We start from the raw sequence: 15,953 nt of genomic DNA, 5'->3' as shown, positions 1-15,953 counted from the left end.
AAGACTTGAAGAACTGGGAAGAACTTCGCAGACGACCGCGAGCAAAAGGCGGGCGCAAAAGACACGCCCGACTTATCTACGTGACAGACACTTAAGCCAGTCCACGGGGCTGGAAGCCAGGAAGGCTGTGCCCTTCGCGGCGGGCGGAGCGGGCGCGAGAGGCCTGTGGACTTTTCCGGCTGGGCTTCACCTCTGCCCGAAGCGCGGTCGCTCGGCGGAAGCACCGCGCGGGAGAGGAGACGGCAGCCGCAAGCGCAGCGAGCGGGGAGCCTCCCGCGGACGCCGGACACGCGCCGACGGCGGCGCGCACGCTCGGCGCCGGCGACTTCCGCCGGCGGCCCCGCCCCTCGACGGCCGCGGGGGCCGGGCCCAACGAATCGTTCGTCCCCGGACCGACGTGCCCGTGGGCCAATGGGGCGCGGAGGACGAGGCCCCGCCCCCGGGCCCGCCCAGCCAATCGCCGGGGCGCAGCGCGGGCGGCGGCGGCCGCGCGAGCCTGCGGAGCCGCGGCATGGCGGGCGGGGCCCGGGAGGTGCTCACGCTGCAGTTGGGACACTTTGCGGGCTTCGTGGGAGCGCACTGGTGGAACCAGCAGGTGAGGTCCCCGGGCGGCGGCCCCCACGGAGCCCTCGGGGTTCCCAGCCCCCACTTCCAGCCGGCCCTGGTCGCCGGCCGAGTCTAGTCCTTCCTGCGCGCCCGCCTCCCCAGGATGCTGCGCTGCGCGAAGCGGCCGACGCCAAAGAGACGCCCGGGGAGCTGTGCCCCGACGTCCTGTACCGGGCCGGCCGGACGCTGCACGGCCAGGAGACCTACACGCCGAGGCTCATCCTCATGGACCTGAAGGGTGAGGCGGTGGCGGGGTGAGCCACTTTCCCCTTCGCGGGCGGGTCTCTAGCATCCATTCCTTCAAGACCCGCCGAACACGCGAGGAGTCCAGGGAGCCCCAACAACACGCCAGCACCCGAGGGACGCAGAAAGGCCAGTTCTGTTCCGTTCGAGAGCCATCTCTAGAATGGGCTGCTAGTCCCCGGAGACAGCAGTCTGTATCGACTGTGGCTCTCCTGTAAGGCCGCCGGTGTGGCCTGTGCCCCAGGTCCCACAGCTTAGGAAAGGATGGAATCTAGATTCCCTTCGGCGAGCGTTTCTTTGCAACTCACGTATGCGCAAGGAGACGTGGAAGCACCAAGTGCGGGAGGGATGGTGGCAGCAGGCTGTCCAGTGATCAGAGGATTAGCTGAAGGGGGGCTGGGCTGTCACCCAACACTGCCTGTTGTTTTGCGCAGGTAGCCTGAACTCCCTAAAACAAGAAGGTGGACTCTACAGGGACAAACAGCTGGACGCAGCAATCGCGTGGTATTTGTGGTGTTGGGGGGAAAGTACACGGGAAGCTGGCGAACTCCGGGCAACCGTGGCTATGATCTCCAATTTCCTTCAGGCAGGGGAAGCTCACCACACACAAAGAGGAACCCCATCCCACCACGAACCCTTATCTCCAGGACCTGCTGAGTGCAGAGGTGAGGGCGTCTGCCCTGAGCCTTCAAACCCAGCACTCCCACCAGAGCCCTCACCAGGCGCGAGGGGTAGAGGGTTTGAATCTCACAGCCTGGGACTGGTTTCTGCGGAGAAAGCACCCTCCTTCCTGAAGGCCTGCGACATGCACAGAAGACAGGCTGCAGGGCGTGGCCAGAAAAATCAGGGAGGGTAAACCAGGTTTGCCTTTTGACTGCCTGGAACTAAGCGGAGACTTTCCTCTTGGCTCCCAGGGGGCGCCGAGTAGAGATGGCATCTGGAGGACCAGATCCGTCCCCAATGGCAAAGGTGAGACTTGCCCAGGTGCTGGCAGGGTGAGGCGTGGGCGCAGCAGGGCCATGGGGAAGGGTGCGTCTCCTGCACTTTTTCTCCAGGTCCCGCTCCACTCACCACCGCTACGAGTCCGAAGCCACTTATGCCCACAGAGAGCAGCATCCGGGTCTGGTCAGACTTCCTCAGGGTCTCCCTCCACCCCCGGAGCGTCTGCATGATCCAGAAGTATAATCATGACGGGTATGGGGGACCATGACCATGAGACAAGAAACGGGGTCCACGGCGACGTTGGACGAGGCTCCCCGACGACAGGATCTCTTAGGGGGAGGGGTGGGGAGGAAACGGGGGTCATCCAAGTCTGGGTTTGTGTTTCCGCGTGGCAGCGAAGCTTGTCGCCTGGAGGCATTTGGCCAGGGGGAACGTGTCCTGCAGGAGCCCGGGTACCTGGAGGAGCTGGAGGACAGGCTGCACTTCTTCGTGGAGGAGTGCGACTACCTGCAGGTGGCTGTGCGGTGTGGGGCCCCGGGCTGGATGCGCCCGTCCCTCTCGCTCACAGTCCACCTCCCTCCAGGGCTTCCAGGTCCTGTGTGACTTGCATGACGGCTTCTCTGGGGTCGGCGCCAAGGCTGCAGAATTGCTGCAGGACGAGTACTCGGGGCGCGGGATCATTGCCTGGGGCCTGCTCCCGGGCCCCTATGCTCTCGGGGTGAGAACCTGGGGGAGAAACATCATGGCGTGGGGAGGGAGGCATGAGGGGCGAGACCCCAGGGGGGCGGCCGCTGAGGACAGACTCTGCTCTCCACAGGAGCCGCGGAGGAACATCTTCCGCCTGCTGAACACCGCCTTCGGCCTGGCACGCCTGTCCGCGCACAGCTCCCTGGTCTGCCCCTTGTCCCTGGGCGGGAGCCTGGGGCTGCGACCCGAGCCGCCCGTCCGCTTCCCTCAGCTGCACTACGACGTACGTCGGGCCCCGCACGCGCGAGGCAGCCTCATCTGGGTTCTACCCGCAGCCTCGGCCTGAGCTCAGCCACGACGTGGCCTCTTAGGTCACACTGTCCCATGCCCGTCCAGCCTGGGCCAAACACATCCCTGCTTTGTCCCAAGGCCCCCATTCTGCCTCCACGCTCTCCCAGACCCGAAAGGCCAAGCGCCCTTCCCCGTGTCCCCTTTGCAGGCCGCCCTGCCCTTCCACTGCAGTGCCATCTTGGCTACGGCCCTGGACACGGTCACTGCCCCTTATCGCCTCCACTCCTCGCCAGTGTCCATGGTTCACCTGGCTGAGATGCTCAACTACTCTGGGAAAAAGGTACGAGGCTCTGTAGAGAGGGGTCGCGACTTGGAAGAAGCTCCAACTTGACCTTGTCCTTACCTTTAGGTGGTGACAGCAGGAGCCACCATCCCCTTCCCCTTGGTTCCGAGCCAGTCCCTTCCCGATACCCTGGTGCAGCTCGGGGGGGCCACCCCGTGGACCCCACTGTCTGCATGTGGGGACCCATCGGGAACACACTGCTTCGCCCAGTCGGTGGTGCTACGGGGTCTGGACAGAGCGTGCCACACCAGGTGAGGACCGGGGTCCTTAGGGGCCTGCCCAGCGTCTGCTTCGGGCCCCCTTCTCCCTCAGCCCTCTGGACAGTCTCGTGCACTGCCCCCTCCCTCTGCCTCGCCTTGGAGGAAAAGAGCGTCTGAGTCTGCGGGCGGCCCGAGAACGCAGTACTCAGCTGTCCTCCGTGCCGCCCCAGACTGAGTGGCTCCAGCTTTGTCCCAGCAGCCAGCACGCCCCGGGGAGGCCGCTGCCCTCCCCACTCCACGCCTGCAGCACTGGGGAGGAGGTCTTGGCCCTGTACTTACAGCAGCAGCAGCCCAGGGCCAGAAGGTCAGTGTGACGCTCGTGCCTGCTTGCCCCAGACCCTGGCCTCCCTGCCCTTGTCTCACGGCTGTTCTCTGGCCCTCAGTTCTGCCCATCTGCTGCTGGCTCCTTGCAAGGTGGCACCTCCTTACCCCCGCCTCTTCTCACGCCTCCGCCAGCAGGGCCTGGTTCCGGACGCTGCCCCAACGGGGCCAGGTACGTAGGAGGCAAAGATGACCAAGACTCCAAGCCCAGGGCAGGGAGCTCTGACTCCATTCTCTCCTGACTAAAAGTTCCTAAAGTTCACAGTCCAATGTGGTTCCCGAGAAGGGTCTCCCCTGGAGCACGGGCAAAGTAAGGGGACAGCACACACGATTTATTGACCTTACTTTACACCAAGTCTCCCAAAGGCCCAGCCTTCCCTGCCTGCCTCAGCCCCAGGCTGGAGACCGACCCAGTTACAGGTGACCCCCCCCTCCGCCCCGCAGCGGTGGACAGCATCCCGGTGCTCGGCGCCCTCTGCTCATCGTCCTCCTGGAACCGGACGCTTGGGGACTTGGCCCAGGAGCTGAGCACACTGGACCTGCGGCGCTGGGCCAGCTTCCTGGATGCGGGAGTGGAGCGGGACGACTTCCAGGAGCTGCTGCAGGAGCTCCACGGCCTGGCCCAGTGCTACCGTGCTGGGGATGGCCTCGAGGCCTGAGGTCCCAGGAACAGAGCGCTGACAATAAAAGTGCCGGAGTGGGAGCTCTGTGTGGGGGCTGCGTGCGCACGCGCCGTGTGCGGAAATGGCTGAGACGACAGGAAGCGAACGTGCGCCGTTGGGCCAACGGGGCGGGGTGGCCATGGCGCCGAGCCCGTCTCCCCCAAGCCCCTCAGCACTATTTACAAAGCAGACTCCAAGGTCTTCAAAACAGACCCCGCGTAGCGCCTGCTTTTGTCCTGGTCCCCGGCCCGGCGGCTGCAGCCCCACATGCTGAGCCGGGGCGTGCTCACGCAACGGCCGCACCCTGGCCATCTTCAGGCTGCCCGCGGGGTCTGGCCCTGGGCAGACGACGCCCACACGCCCCGAGTCTCACTCGTCCAGCTCCTCCTCAGACAGCAGGTCCCCGCGGTCGGAGAGCTGGTCTGCGTTGCTGGTGCTGGCTGCGTCGTCCTCGTCCTCAGAGCTGGCCTCGCAGGCAGTGTGGAAGAGCTGCATGAGTTCTCGGAAACGGTGCGCCACCTAGGGCAGAGGAAGGCTGTGGCCCTGTCCCCGAGCTAGTGACACTGCACACCAAGCACATGCCGAGCTGAATGAGCTCGTCACAGCCAGTGAGGCTGTGAGGGCCACAGCCCTGACACACGAGACCCTCAGGCTGGGGCCGATGGCGTGGTCCCAGCCACGCTCCCAACACCAAAGCGGACCAGGGATCGGGGGCCTCTGTTCCACCCAGAGCCCAGCGCCCGCTTCCCGGGCCGCCTCATCCACCTGGCCAGTCAGGCCCTTCCTCGGGGGCACCGTGCCTTCTTGGTGGCCTGCTGCACCTTGTCCGTGGCACCCCGAAGTCTGACATTTGGCAGACCCGCCCCCACTTACCTCGGCCGGCGTCTTGTTTCCCAGCTGCTGGGAGATGACGCGGAAGGTCTGTGGCTGGGCCCCTTGCTCCTGGCACACGGTCAGAATCACGCGGTCGGCCTCCCTGTAAGCCAGGTGCCGCGATGAGTCCCAAACTAGTGACTGGTGCCCCCCACCCGCCCCCGCCCCTACTCACCTTGTCCACAGCACCACCTTCTCCCCAGTGGAGCTGACCTTGCTGTTGTTGGCACATACTGTGACTTCGGCGGCCTTGGGCGGCTGCTCGCCCTCTACACCCCTGCCCTGCAGTCCACTGTCTTTAGCCAGAAACCCCCGAGGGGCTCTGGGAAACATCTCTGTAGTGTCACTTCCCGACTGAGAAGACTCGTGGGCAATGGCCTCCTCGCCTGAGGTCTGCGCCCTGGCCCTGCCCACAGGCAGCCAGCCCTCGTGACACTCTGGCTTCCCGGACACTTGCCTTCTTCCAAAGTCTCGGGTCCCTGGGGGAACAGGACTCGGGAAGGGAGCGGGGGAACCCACAGCTCCAGGCCGTCCCTCAGTTTCTGAAGTGCCCCAGATAGGCATGGACGCCTCTGACTCGTCTGCCGCACTGAGGCCCAGCCCCACACCCTGCAGCCTGGAGGACACATCCGGGCAGGAGGGTGCCTTAGGCCCAGGCTGGTCGGCTGTGGTGTCTGGTGCAGCTCCAGCATCGGGGGGACACTGAAGAGTCTCTGGTGAGGAAGAGGGTGGGCCATCCGGGAGGAGCTGCTGGTCCGTGAGAGTCGCTTCCTGAGGGGACAGTGAAGTGCTCCCCATGGCCAACCCTGTGCAGGAGGAAAACAAGGCTTTGAGGTCCGTGTGGGACCGGGAAGCCAGGGCACATGGCTCACCGTGGGGTCGCTGCAGCGTCACCCCTTGCTGTGGAACGAGTTCCGAGTGGGAGGGCAAGGTGGCTGGGGCCCAGAGCCCTCCTGTGGAGGCAAAGGCCGGCGGCCGTCTGGGCAGCCGAGTCTCCAGGATGCAGTGCGCCAGCGGCCGGCACACTGAGGACCCGGAGTGGGGTGCAGGAGCGCGACAGCTGGCTCCACTGCGTCCCCACGTCCACGAGGCACGAGGCCACAGGGCCACGGGGCCACACTACACGGGTGCGGACGTCCTAGGGGTCATCAGGACAGTGCGGTCTGTCCCTAGAGAGGTCACTCCTAATCCAAGTTCAGACAGTCGAAGCCAGAGCCAGGCAGACACAGGCAACAGGGCTAGCGGATCGCTCACCTGGGGCTGGCGCGTCTCCCCTTCGGGCACTGCGGCCGGGCCTGCCCGGGGGCGCCTCCGCAGCGTCTCGCCCCTCCGGGGCTTCCTCCTCCGTCCCGTCCTTGCCCGGCCTGGCTTCCTTGGCACCAGGCGGAGGAGGGCTGGCCTCTCGGTGGGGGCTGCCACTCCCCGACTCATGGGGCTCCTTGCTCTTGTAGGACTTGCTGTCACAGACCTGCAGGGATGGCCTTCTGGGTCACGTGTCCTGACCTCCATGGTCTTAGGGGCCGACCAAAGGAGGAGGCCTTGCCAGACGCTCGCCCGGTCCCGGGACCGCGAGCGCCCGGAGCCGGAGGCAGCCCCGGACCGCTGTGGCACCCCTGCTACCGGCCAGCGCAGCTCGACGGAGCCGGCTCACAGCACAGCGTTTTCCTGGCCAAGGTTTATTTCATTTATAAAAACTAAGAGGGAAATATTTGAACTGATTGATTTCTTTCCAACTGCAAAAGCTGCACACACGGTTCTCTTTAAAAAGCACAGCCCGAGGCGCATCCCGAGAGCCCGTGCCCTGCATGTGCGCGCCCGCCTGCGGCCCACGGGGCTGGCTCGGCGGGGCTCCCGGCGCCAGCCCCCCCCCCCCTCACCTTGCTGCTGCAGTGGCTACAGTTTCTCCGTTTGCTCTTCTTCAGCTTGGAGTCGGGGCCTCCTTCGTGGCAGGAACAGGCACAGTCCTTGGCCCCGTCTGGCCACTCCGCCTCCTAGGAGATGCCTGGGCTTGCTCAGCGGCCACGCACTCCTGGTGCCGGGACGGGAAGCTCAGCCCGCCCGGCCCAGGCCCCCACGCCCTGCTCTGCACGCTGCCTGAGCGCTCCAGGCCGGACCCAGGCGCACAGCAACCCCCGTAACCGGGTCTACCTTATCGTGACTCTGGACCCCAATCTCCTTTCTCCTTTTGCTCTTCGAGGCTGTGGGTGTCTTGGGAGCTTCCTCCTCCTCTTCCACATCAGGCAGTGCCACTTCTTCAAAGCCATCGAACTGGGGAGAAGGCGGCGCCGCTCGGCACGGACTCTGGGCAGGCCCCCACTGCAAGCCCCCCGCCCCCGCGGCCTCTGGCCCTACCTCATACTCCTTCTCCTCGGTCCAATTGATCTCTTCAAAGTCACCCATGCGGCTGGCTGCTGGGCGCAGGTGGTCAAAAAAGACGGAGAACTCGTCCTGCAGGTGGTGGTGGCCCTTGAGGAGATGCCACATCTGAGTCTTAAGCTGGGAAGAGTTGCAGACGGACAGATGAAGTCAACAGGGCCTCTGGAGGCTGCGTTCAAAGTCAGCACCCTCTACTTTCGAGATGCCCTGGTCTGCGGGAGCTGCGCGGACACCCGAGAGCTGAGAATCCTGGACCTCCCTCTGCCCGGCGCCCGGCTACGTGGGAGGATGCTCCCCGCAGGCCGCGTTCCCATGCCGGCGCGCCCTGCCCCACGGGCTCCCAGCCCATCGCCTCCTTCCTGGAACTTCCCCCCACAGGGCACTGATGGCACCCCTGAGCCTGCGAGGACCGGTCACCGCCCCACCCCAGGAAGTCCACAGTGCCCCAGAAGCCAGAGGCTGCAGACTAGATCAGAGCGGGAGGCAGGGAGCGCCTACGCCCCGACGACGGACGCGCGCGGGCCGGGGGGCACCTCAGTGGCCTCCTGTGGCGGGCAGTCCGCACAGCTCTGCAGCACCCTGATGATCTTCTGGTGATGGGAGGGGTTTTCTGCAAAGCAAATTTCCAGCTGCCGGAGAAACTTGCGACTCTTCTCGAAAGCCTGCTGCTCCTCAAACTAGCAAAGCAGAGAGGTGGCGGGGGGAGGCGTCACCTACACAGCTGGAGCAGGGCTCAGGGCTCCAGGGCAAGGACCAGGGACATGGGCGGGGCACGGGGGGCCCTGGCTCACAGCTCCATGGTCCTTCCTGAGGCCCGAGCCTCCATCCTTGGTCACAGGCGTCTAGTGACACATAACTAAGACGTGAATGCAAGACTCAAAAGATGCACATGTTGCGACTTGTTTACTGTTTCCTGGACTGTGACATCAGATACTCAAATCCATGTGGCGTCCCACAGTTTACAAGGACTTTCACACATACCCTCATCCAATCCTCGTGACAAAACACATCATCGCCCACGGCCACGTAGCTGCCTAGAGACCCTCGCAGTGATTTCACTATACAGGACTGTGTACTGTAGTTTACTGTTTACATTTTATAATTTTTGTAATACATATATTTACAACGTACGTATGTTGCTGTTCATCATCTAACTCTCCCCACAAGGAAACTGAGACCGTCCACTCCGTGAGGACCAGAGTTGTAGCCTTTCCTGATCACTGCACTCCTGCACCTGGGGCTCCGCCTGACACACGGCAGACACTCACGACGCCTGCTGCACACCAGCGACGAGAGCGAAGGGCGCGCGGCTTAACGGTCCTTCGCCGGCCACTGGAGGCGAACCCCACTCCACACGTAAAGAAAACGGGGCACGGGCTGGGAAGTTCTTGTCACCTCGGGCTAGGAGAAGGCGACCGACTGGACACCTCTGGGGTACTGGACCGGGTTCATCGCCCGCACGTGACCCATGTCGCTGAATCCCAGCGTCTTTGCCCGCCGACTCACCAAGCCGCAGGCCAGAGCCTGCTCGGGCAGCAAGAAGGCGGCGAAGTCCTTCAGCAGCTGCGGCCAGTCCCGGAGCAGGAGCCGCAGGCTTCCGTACAGCTCCACAGCCGTCTGCCTCTGCGGGCCCGACTCGAACCCGTGGATGACCTGAAGGAAGTCCTCGTACCTGCCAGGGACATGCTGCAGGGCTTCTCGCACCTGCAGACAGACCACGGTCACTGGTGCCCGCTCCGCGCCCAGAGACGCCCCGGCACAGGAAGAAGGACGTGCTGTCAGAGGCCTGGAGGCCATGCCTGCGACGGGTCCCCAGAGCGCTGGGGACGGACAGAACCACAAGCAACGCACAGGCAGCTCCTTTTCCGGCAGTGGGCGACTAAAGCCCTCCACGTCCTGGGGACCACGGCCCTGCCCGCGAGCCAGGAGGGCTGTTCTCCAGCCCGCAGCCCACACCCGCCTCCCGACGCCAGCACCGCGGACGGTGAGCAGTGTGCTGCCTGCTCTCCGGCCGGCATGGTGCTGAGGGCAAACGACACGGCGGCCAGGAGACAAGCAGAAGCCATGACTGTCCCTGCTCGTGCTCCAACTTGCTGGGGGAGAGGGGTAAAGGAACCAGGTGGTCGGCAGAATAACAGCTACCCCGGGAGCTGCCAGGGACAGGCTGCCTCGTGTCTCCGGAGACGCGCCGCTTCCCCGAGAGCCACGCTGGCCAGCGTCTCCGGGTCGATACAGGCCCTAACGGGCCTGCCCAGCGACGGAAGCCAGGCCACCCATGACGGCCGCGGCATCCCAATTCCTGGACGGCAGAGGGTGATGCAGAGGCACTAGCAGTGAGCCTGCCTGCGGCTGAATCCCGTCGCCATGGGGCTCCCCAGCAGCCCCGGAGAGCAAAGGCAGGGGCGTGGAGCTCCTATGCGGCCGGCAGGCAGGCCGCACTGGACGGGGGACGCACGGGGCACGGGCCTACCCTGCTCAGGTACGCCTGCGCGAAGGCCAGGTCCTTCTGCGCCCGGAGCGGGTCCCGCTCCAGGATGTGCTCGTCGTACAGCAGCAGCAGCTTGGACGCGTCCTTGCTGGCCCGGGCTCGGCTGCCCCGCCGGCTGCGGGCGCGGTGCGAGCTCCGGCCCCTCCCAGCGGCTTTGGTGCCCTCTGCTCAGCACATGGGGGACAAAGAAAGAGGCCGTTCCAGCCCTGTGACCCCGCCTCGCCCCAAGCCTGCAGGCGGTGGCCCCACCAAGGCAGAGCGCTGCTGGGGAGGAGCTGGCTGCGGCCCAGCTGTGTGTCGGGTCCGCAGTCCCAGAGTGTGCGCCCTAAACTGGGCTCCCCGGGGGCGATGGCACTGAGGGACCCGCAGTGCCTATGAAGTGAGCATAGCCGCTGGGCACCATGCCCGCGGGTGGTCACGGGCCAGTGCACAGCTTGGAGGGGCCTCACACTCCTAGCAGATGAGAAGAACCCACTCACACGTCGGAGCGCCCCTTCCCTGCGAAGGCGCCAACTTAAACCTCTGCTCTGGGGAAGGCCACTGCGGGGCACCCAGGGGACTTCTTCCGGGAACACGCCACCTGGCTTTAAAGCTCGCCTCTCTGTGCGTATCCTCTGGGCAACGGGGCCGACCGGGACCTGGCCCGGACATGCTGCAAACCCACCTGCTGGCGTCCTGCTGGTCTCCGCTTCCGGGGCAGCCTCCGGCGAGGCGAAGGGGGTGGGGGGCTTCTCGGCGAGGCCCCCCACGGCTCCACCTGCCGCCCCGCCCTCCTTCTGCAGGCTGTCCACGCCATCCGCTTCCTCCTCCTCCTCCTCCTCGGGCTCCGAGTTGTCTTCCTGGGAGTTCTCCTCCTCGGACTCGCCCTCCTGGCTCACGCGCCGCTCGGACGCCAGCCAAGTCAGCTTCTCCATCGTTTCCTGCAGGCCCCGAGAGTGCGCACGGGAGCTGGCGAGGGCTCGCCGAACCCGCCCGCTCTACTGGGAGGAGCTGACGCTAACCAACTGGGGGTCCCCCCAACTGTCAGAGCCCGGCTCCCCGCACCACGGAGTCATAGGGATTGCTGCCGGACAGCAGTGCCCCGGGGAGGCATGCTCCGACGGGCCCCCTCCATCCTGGGCACGCTGCCCACACTATCTATTTTTTAGGCACTTACAGTGTGCTCAGGTGATTCAATTTATCGTTTAAACGAATTTAAGTCAAATATGTTCCGTAAAATTTCTCCTCTTCCCTCTCCTCTCACCTCAAACCCGAACTGTGTCCCATAACGCATTCAAAAGTCGAAAACGATTTTAGGACTACCTCCGGAGCAGCGAGCAAGCAGGCGGCCTGCCCATAACCTGCGCGTGTCCCTGAGCCCACGATCGTCCGAGGACGCCCAACACGCACCTGCAGCTCCGGGACCGAGAGCACAGACTCCTCGGAAGCTGAGGACATCTCGTCCTCCTCGTCCTGGGTGAGGTCGTCAAAGTCCTCCTCTTCCTCTTCCTCTGGCCCATCCTTCTCTCCCCCGGCATCGGGCCCAGCTGTGGTCCCCACTGACTGACCATCAGTGCTGGGTACATCTTCGGGCCTCCCTGTGGGACTGGTGAGCACCCCATCGGGGTCGGTGGAGGAGGGAGCGTTCCTTGGAGACTCTCTGCTCCCGTCTCCTGAGTCCCCTGCTGTGGGAGCCCCTTGAGAAGTTGCGGGGCTTTTAGCTGGCCGACCCTTCTCCTCCCTGTGTGAAGTCTGTTTCTTCGCCTCTGTAGCACCGCCCGGTGCCTCGCTTGGGAAGCCAGCGTCCAAGTCCACGGAATGTTCTTCTTTGATTCCACCACAGATGGCCGGCTCCGGGGAGCCGCTGGAGACTTCCTCCCCAGGGTCCTTAGGCTCCATCTTGACCACTTTCTCCATGTCCCCAGGAAGAGAGTCCAGAGACGGCTGGAAGCCCTGGGCCAGTGGCTCCACAACCTGCCCGCCCCCCTCTGTCTTCACGACCGTCCAGACGTAGGCACCACTGCCCGACAGGTCTTCCCGGCACACTCTGTCTGCAGCTGCGGGCCCCGGGCTGCACTCCTTCTTGGGGCAGACAGTAGCGCAGAGAGGAGACAGTTCTCGGGGTTCCGACTTGGGTACCAGACCTTGAAAGGCACTTTCCCCTTCTCCCAAAGAACAGCCAGCGTCCAAAACCACTGGGGCCTTGTCTGCAGGGGAAGGCCGCACAGGAGGCTCCACGGAGCCACCAGAAACAACTAACGGCGGGGTGGGCGAGCCCGCCAGGGGCTGGTTCAAGGGGCAGGGGAAGGGGGCGGGGCTCACCAAGAGCGCGGTGATGGGGATGGTCTGGGGACTCTGGGCCACAGTCGCGTTGACAGGCTGGATCACGTTGCAGCCACTGCCAAGGCTCACGACCTTCACAGTGGTGGCGGGGACCGTGAAGATGACAGGTGCAGAGTTGATGAGGGGAACAGACTTCAGACAGAGAGAGGCCTTGACCCCCTTTCTCTTGGGGCCTCTACGTTTCACATAGGGCTTTCGAAACTTCGAAGTGGCAAGCGAGGGCAGCATTACCTTGGGCGTGGGAGCAGAGAGCAGGGTCTGGGGCTCGGGCAGAGGGAAGCTGCTCCTGGCCTCAGGGGGCATCGCAGGCAGAGCCGCTGGAGACTCAAAACTATCACCCCCGGTAACCCCCAGTGGAGGACCACCTGGCACCGCCTGCAAGACGGCGGCCGGCTGGATGGCGGGAGGGACGCGGACCATCGTTTTGCCCGGCGGGGCCTCCGCCTGCGTGGCCCGGGTGGGCGGTCTCCCGGAGCTGGAGCTGGGCTGCGCCGCGGGGCTGGGCCTGATCAGGAGCGGCTTCAGGGCGGACGAGCGCGGCTGCCTCCAGCCCCTCCTGGAGAAACAGTTGGCCACCGGCTTCAGCCTCAGCACCACGGCCTTCGGCAACAGCAGCGGGTACCGGGTCTCGCCCCCTGGCCCTGAGCCGCCCTTCCCCAGGTCTGGGTCCGGCTTGATCTCGGCGGTGCCAGTCACGGGTCCTGGCTCTCGCGCACTGCTGGCCATGCGCTGCAGCTCCTCCTGGATGGATGGCAGGCTGGCCTGTTGGGAACAAGGACACTCCGATCCAGCGCACGTCGGCTTGGGAATGGAGAAAACGGGGGTTTCTACATGTGGGTGGCCTTTCTCAGGTCACCTTTCCAAGGATGATTCTGCAGGACAGCACCCGACTGCACCCCCCAGACCCTGAGTTTCCCGCAGGACGCGCTCCTCCCACCCCTGCGGAGAGGCTGCGGAGTGCGGGACGTGGGGTGAGCGCGGACGGGCGGTCCCCGTGCCGCAGGCTCCGCGCCGGAGGTGGGAAGCGGCCCTGACGCCCGCGCGCGTCCGCCGCGGAGCGGGCCTACCTTCAGCCAGAAGGGAAGCCGGTGCTCCTCCCGCTCCACCGGCGGCCTCCACTGGTGCGGCTGGATCTCGTCGCAGCACCTCCCCAGGACGGGCAGCTGCTTGGTCTTCTTATAAAACTGGGCGTGAAGACGCACAGCCTGAGCCACACTCCCTGCGGCGACACTGCCCGCGGGCAGGCGGGGCCTGGGGTGGCAGCGGCTCGAGACAGAGTCCCGCAGGACAAAAACGACAGAACACCCAAAACGTCTGAACACACTGATGAGAGATTTCCAAAACTGAAGTCGGCTTCAGTGTTGAACTGGCAATAAACACGCACTAAAGCTGGCCCCACCCACCCGCTAACATGCGCTTCTGAACCCCGGGGGGGGCGGCGTTCAGCAAGCAAAGCAAAGCGGTCACGAGCCACCACGCAGCTCGGCCCGCACACCGCCTGACCGGAGCTGTGACGTGACCGCAGCGAGGAAGCCGGCAGGCAGGAGGCCCTCGCGTTTGCGGGCAGCCTACGGGAGCGCGGAGAACGCTAAGACTTCACCTTCCACAGTTTAAGTTCTATCAATGAGGCCTCATCCTCACAGAGCAGGAAGCAGCGACTGTGAGCATGCCGCCTAGAAGGGGGCACGCGCGCCACCCCCCGGAAGCCCTGCTCGGCAGGAGAGAGGGACACACACTTTCTTCGTGGCCAGCCTCACGAACCACTGAGCTCTGCAAAGCGCTGAGGCCGTCTGCCTCCGTAAGACATCTACCCTGTCGTTCTGACATAAATCTCTACGCGAGGAGAGTTGAGGACGAAGCCGCAAGTGTGCGCTGTCCCCCCGCCGCCTCACGGCCAGCGCGAGAGAGACAGGTGGCCAGAGGGACGCTCTAAGGCGTCATCTCCCATGCGGCGGGGAGACCGCCCACGACGGCGGCGGCAGACGCTGCGGAGGAAGAGGGCAGGCCGGCGCCCCCGGGAAGGCGAGAGGACGGCGGACCCCTCGTCGGCGGGACCGGGATGCGCAGGGCGCGCAGCTCACGGGCGGGGTGCGGGGCGCTGACCTTGAAGATGTTGTCGGGGGCGCGGTGCATGCTGCGGTTCTTGATGCGCACGGTCAGCTGGTGGGCGGTCTTACAGGGCAGGAGGTACTTGCTGATCAGCGGCTTGGGGAACTCGGTCCCTTCGAAGTGCTTCAGTCCCAAAACCAGCAGACTGAGAAAGGAGGGGCGGTGCATGTCACTCCGCGGGCCAGTCTTCCAAAGAGCCCCCCCAGACTCGCCCCCACTCTCCCCCACTGCTCCCCACCGGATCCCCGGCACACCGGGGGCTACGTGACAGGAAGTCGGACACTCGCTGGGTGCTAACGAGCACCATGAACAAGTTCGTGATCGGGTGGGAGAGTGCAAACAAAGCGTAACTCACTCATAAACGTCAGGCCGCGTGAGCTTTACACCAACACACACCAGCTCAAGAGGAGGTGGTGGGTCTCATGAACCTGGGCACCGTGTTAGGCATGACACCAGCACCGACCCGCCCTCCCGCCGCGACACGTTCCATGCCAGCCACCTCCACACGTCCTATCGACGGCAGGGAGCAATACACATCGAGAGCCGTAAAAATGACCGTAACCTCCACAAGTCATCTCACTCAGGGGGATGTCCCCAAAGAGAGAAACTCAAAGACTTCCAAAAGCTCTGTGTACAAAGACCCTGGGTGAAGCCTACAAAACCGGGGGAGGGAGTGGCAAATAAAAGGACTATCATGATATGGCCTTAAAAGACAATATAGTCTACGGCCATGCTGCCCTGAACGTGCCCGATCCCATCTGATCTCGGAAGCTAAGCAGGGTCGGGCCTGGTTAGTACTTGGATGGGAGACCATCTAGGAAGACCAGGTGCTGCAGGCATTAAAAAGAAAGAAAAAAAAGACAATATGTATAGAAACAAACAAACAAAAAAATGTTACAGCAATTTAGAGAAGGTAGGCTTAAAAAAGCAAAACAAAATTACACTTAAATTGCCAATAATTACATAAGAAATTCAGAGAAAAGTCACTGGAAAATTTCCTCTAATAGTACATATTATGAGACTGGTTTTTACAACATATCAAAGAAAAAAACAACGAAAAATCTTAAAATGTTGCTGAATTGTGCACGTTATTCCCAAAAAGAACCGTATCCGGCACTGAGAAAAGTGCGGGCTGCAGAGCCGCCCGCCCACCGCGGAGGCCGTTCTGCGCGTCCTGTGTGTCCCCATCTCGGGACGCACGCCCGTGCCCCCTAAGCTAGCGCAGGGGAAGGACGCGGTCTCCTCCTCGGGCTCCTCTGTGCCCCTCCTCGCAGCACGCCCTTACTTGTCCTCAGCCTTGGTGAACGAATTCTTATCTTGGGGGTTCTTTGCCTTCAGGGAACACACTGGAAGTAGCTCCGGATACATGAAAACCTTGCTCGTGGCCAGAATCCACGCCACTTGCTTTGGCAAACAGGGATATTTACAGG

At 63.9% G+C, this 15,953-nt stretch overlaps 2 protein-coding genes and 1 non-coding gene across 10 annotated transcripts in view; 2 read left to right on the top strand and 1 right to left on the bottom strand.

The window, feature by feature from the left end:
- The first annotated feature begins 454 nt into the window (after positions 1–454).
- MSTO1 (misato mitochondrial distribution and morphology regulator 1) lies at positions 455–4,396 on the top strand. 2 transcript variants are annotated; one of them, XM_016166212.2, is made up of 14 exons: positions 455–595; positions 709–844; positions 1,284–1,353; positions 1,436–1,514; positions 1,764–1,818; positions 1,905–2,043; positions 2,187–2,304; positions 2,375–2,509; positions 2,609–2,761; positions 2,978–3,109; positions 3,179–3,363; positions 3,572–3,676; positions 3,756–3,865; positions 4,138–4,396. In XM_016166212.2, exons 1-14 carry the CDS (start codon positions 512–514, stop codon positions 4,350–4,352), a joined length of 1,716 nt encoding a protein of 571 aa, XP_016021698.2. In that variant the 5' UTR covers positions 455–511; the 3' UTR covers positions 4,353–4,396. The 2 variants fall into 2 exon arrangements, with proteins under 2 accessions (XP_016021698.2, XP_036090722.1); XM_036234829.1 differs by having other exon boundaries at positions 3,569–3,676.
- The window catches only part of LOC107521487 (GON-4-like protein), a 37,150-nt gene continuing 25,201 nt past the window's right edge, over positions 4,005–15,953 (bottom strand). For 5 of the 7 annotated variants that reach the window (XM_016166206.2, XM_016166209.2, XM_016166207.2 and 2 more), the window contains 15 exons: positions 15,809–15,953; positions 14,518–14,668; positions 13,482–13,598; positions 11,482–13,176; positions 10,757–11,012; positions 10,075–10,256; positions 9,111–9,308; positions 8,138–8,281; positions 7,581–7,724; positions 7,377–7,496; positions 7,106–7,219; positions 6,483–6,696; positions 5,404–6,034; positions 5,229–5,297; positions 4,005–4,874 (listed from right to left, as the gene is read on the bottom strand). In XM_016166206.2, coding sequence (XP_016021692.2) covers positions 4,670–4,874; positions 5,229–5,297; positions 5,404–6,034; positions 6,483–6,696; positions 7,106–7,219; positions 7,377–7,496; positions 7,581–7,724; positions 8,138–8,281; positions 9,111–9,308; positions 10,075–10,256; positions 10,757–11,012; positions 11,482–13,176; positions 13,482–13,598; positions 14,518–14,668; positions 15,809–15,953 — 4,385 coding nt within the window. In that variant the 3' untranslated portion in view covers positions 4,005–4,669. Of the gene's footprint in view, positions 4,875–5,228; positions 5,332–5,403; positions 6,035–6,482; positions 6,697–7,105; positions 7,258–7,376; positions 7,497–7,580; positions 7,725–8,137; positions 8,282–9,110; positions 9,309–10,074; positions 10,257–10,756; positions 11,013–11,481; positions 13,177–13,481; positions 13,599–14,517; positions 14,669–15,808 lie in introns of those variants that run through there. The other 2 variants (XM_016166208.2, XM_036234821.1) reach the window with 2 other exon arrangements.
- LOC118613195 lies at positions 15,244–15,362 on the top strand. The gene has a single exon (XR_004955340.1). It is a non-coding gene; the product is annotated as a 5S ribosomal RNA (ribosomal RNA).

Source organism: Rousettus aegyptiacus, unplaced genomic scaffold (assembly GCF_014176215.1).
Source record: "Rousettus aegyptiacus isolate mRouAeg1 unplaced genomic scaffold, mRouAeg1.p scaffold_m13_p_17, whole genome shotgun sequence".
NCBI lineage: Eukaryota > Metazoa > Chordata > Mammalia > Chiroptera > Pteropodidae > Rousettus > Rousettus aegyptiacus.
The sequence above is the reverse complement of the archived record's forward strand: the minus strand, read 5'-3'. Positions and strand labels throughout refer to the sequence as shown.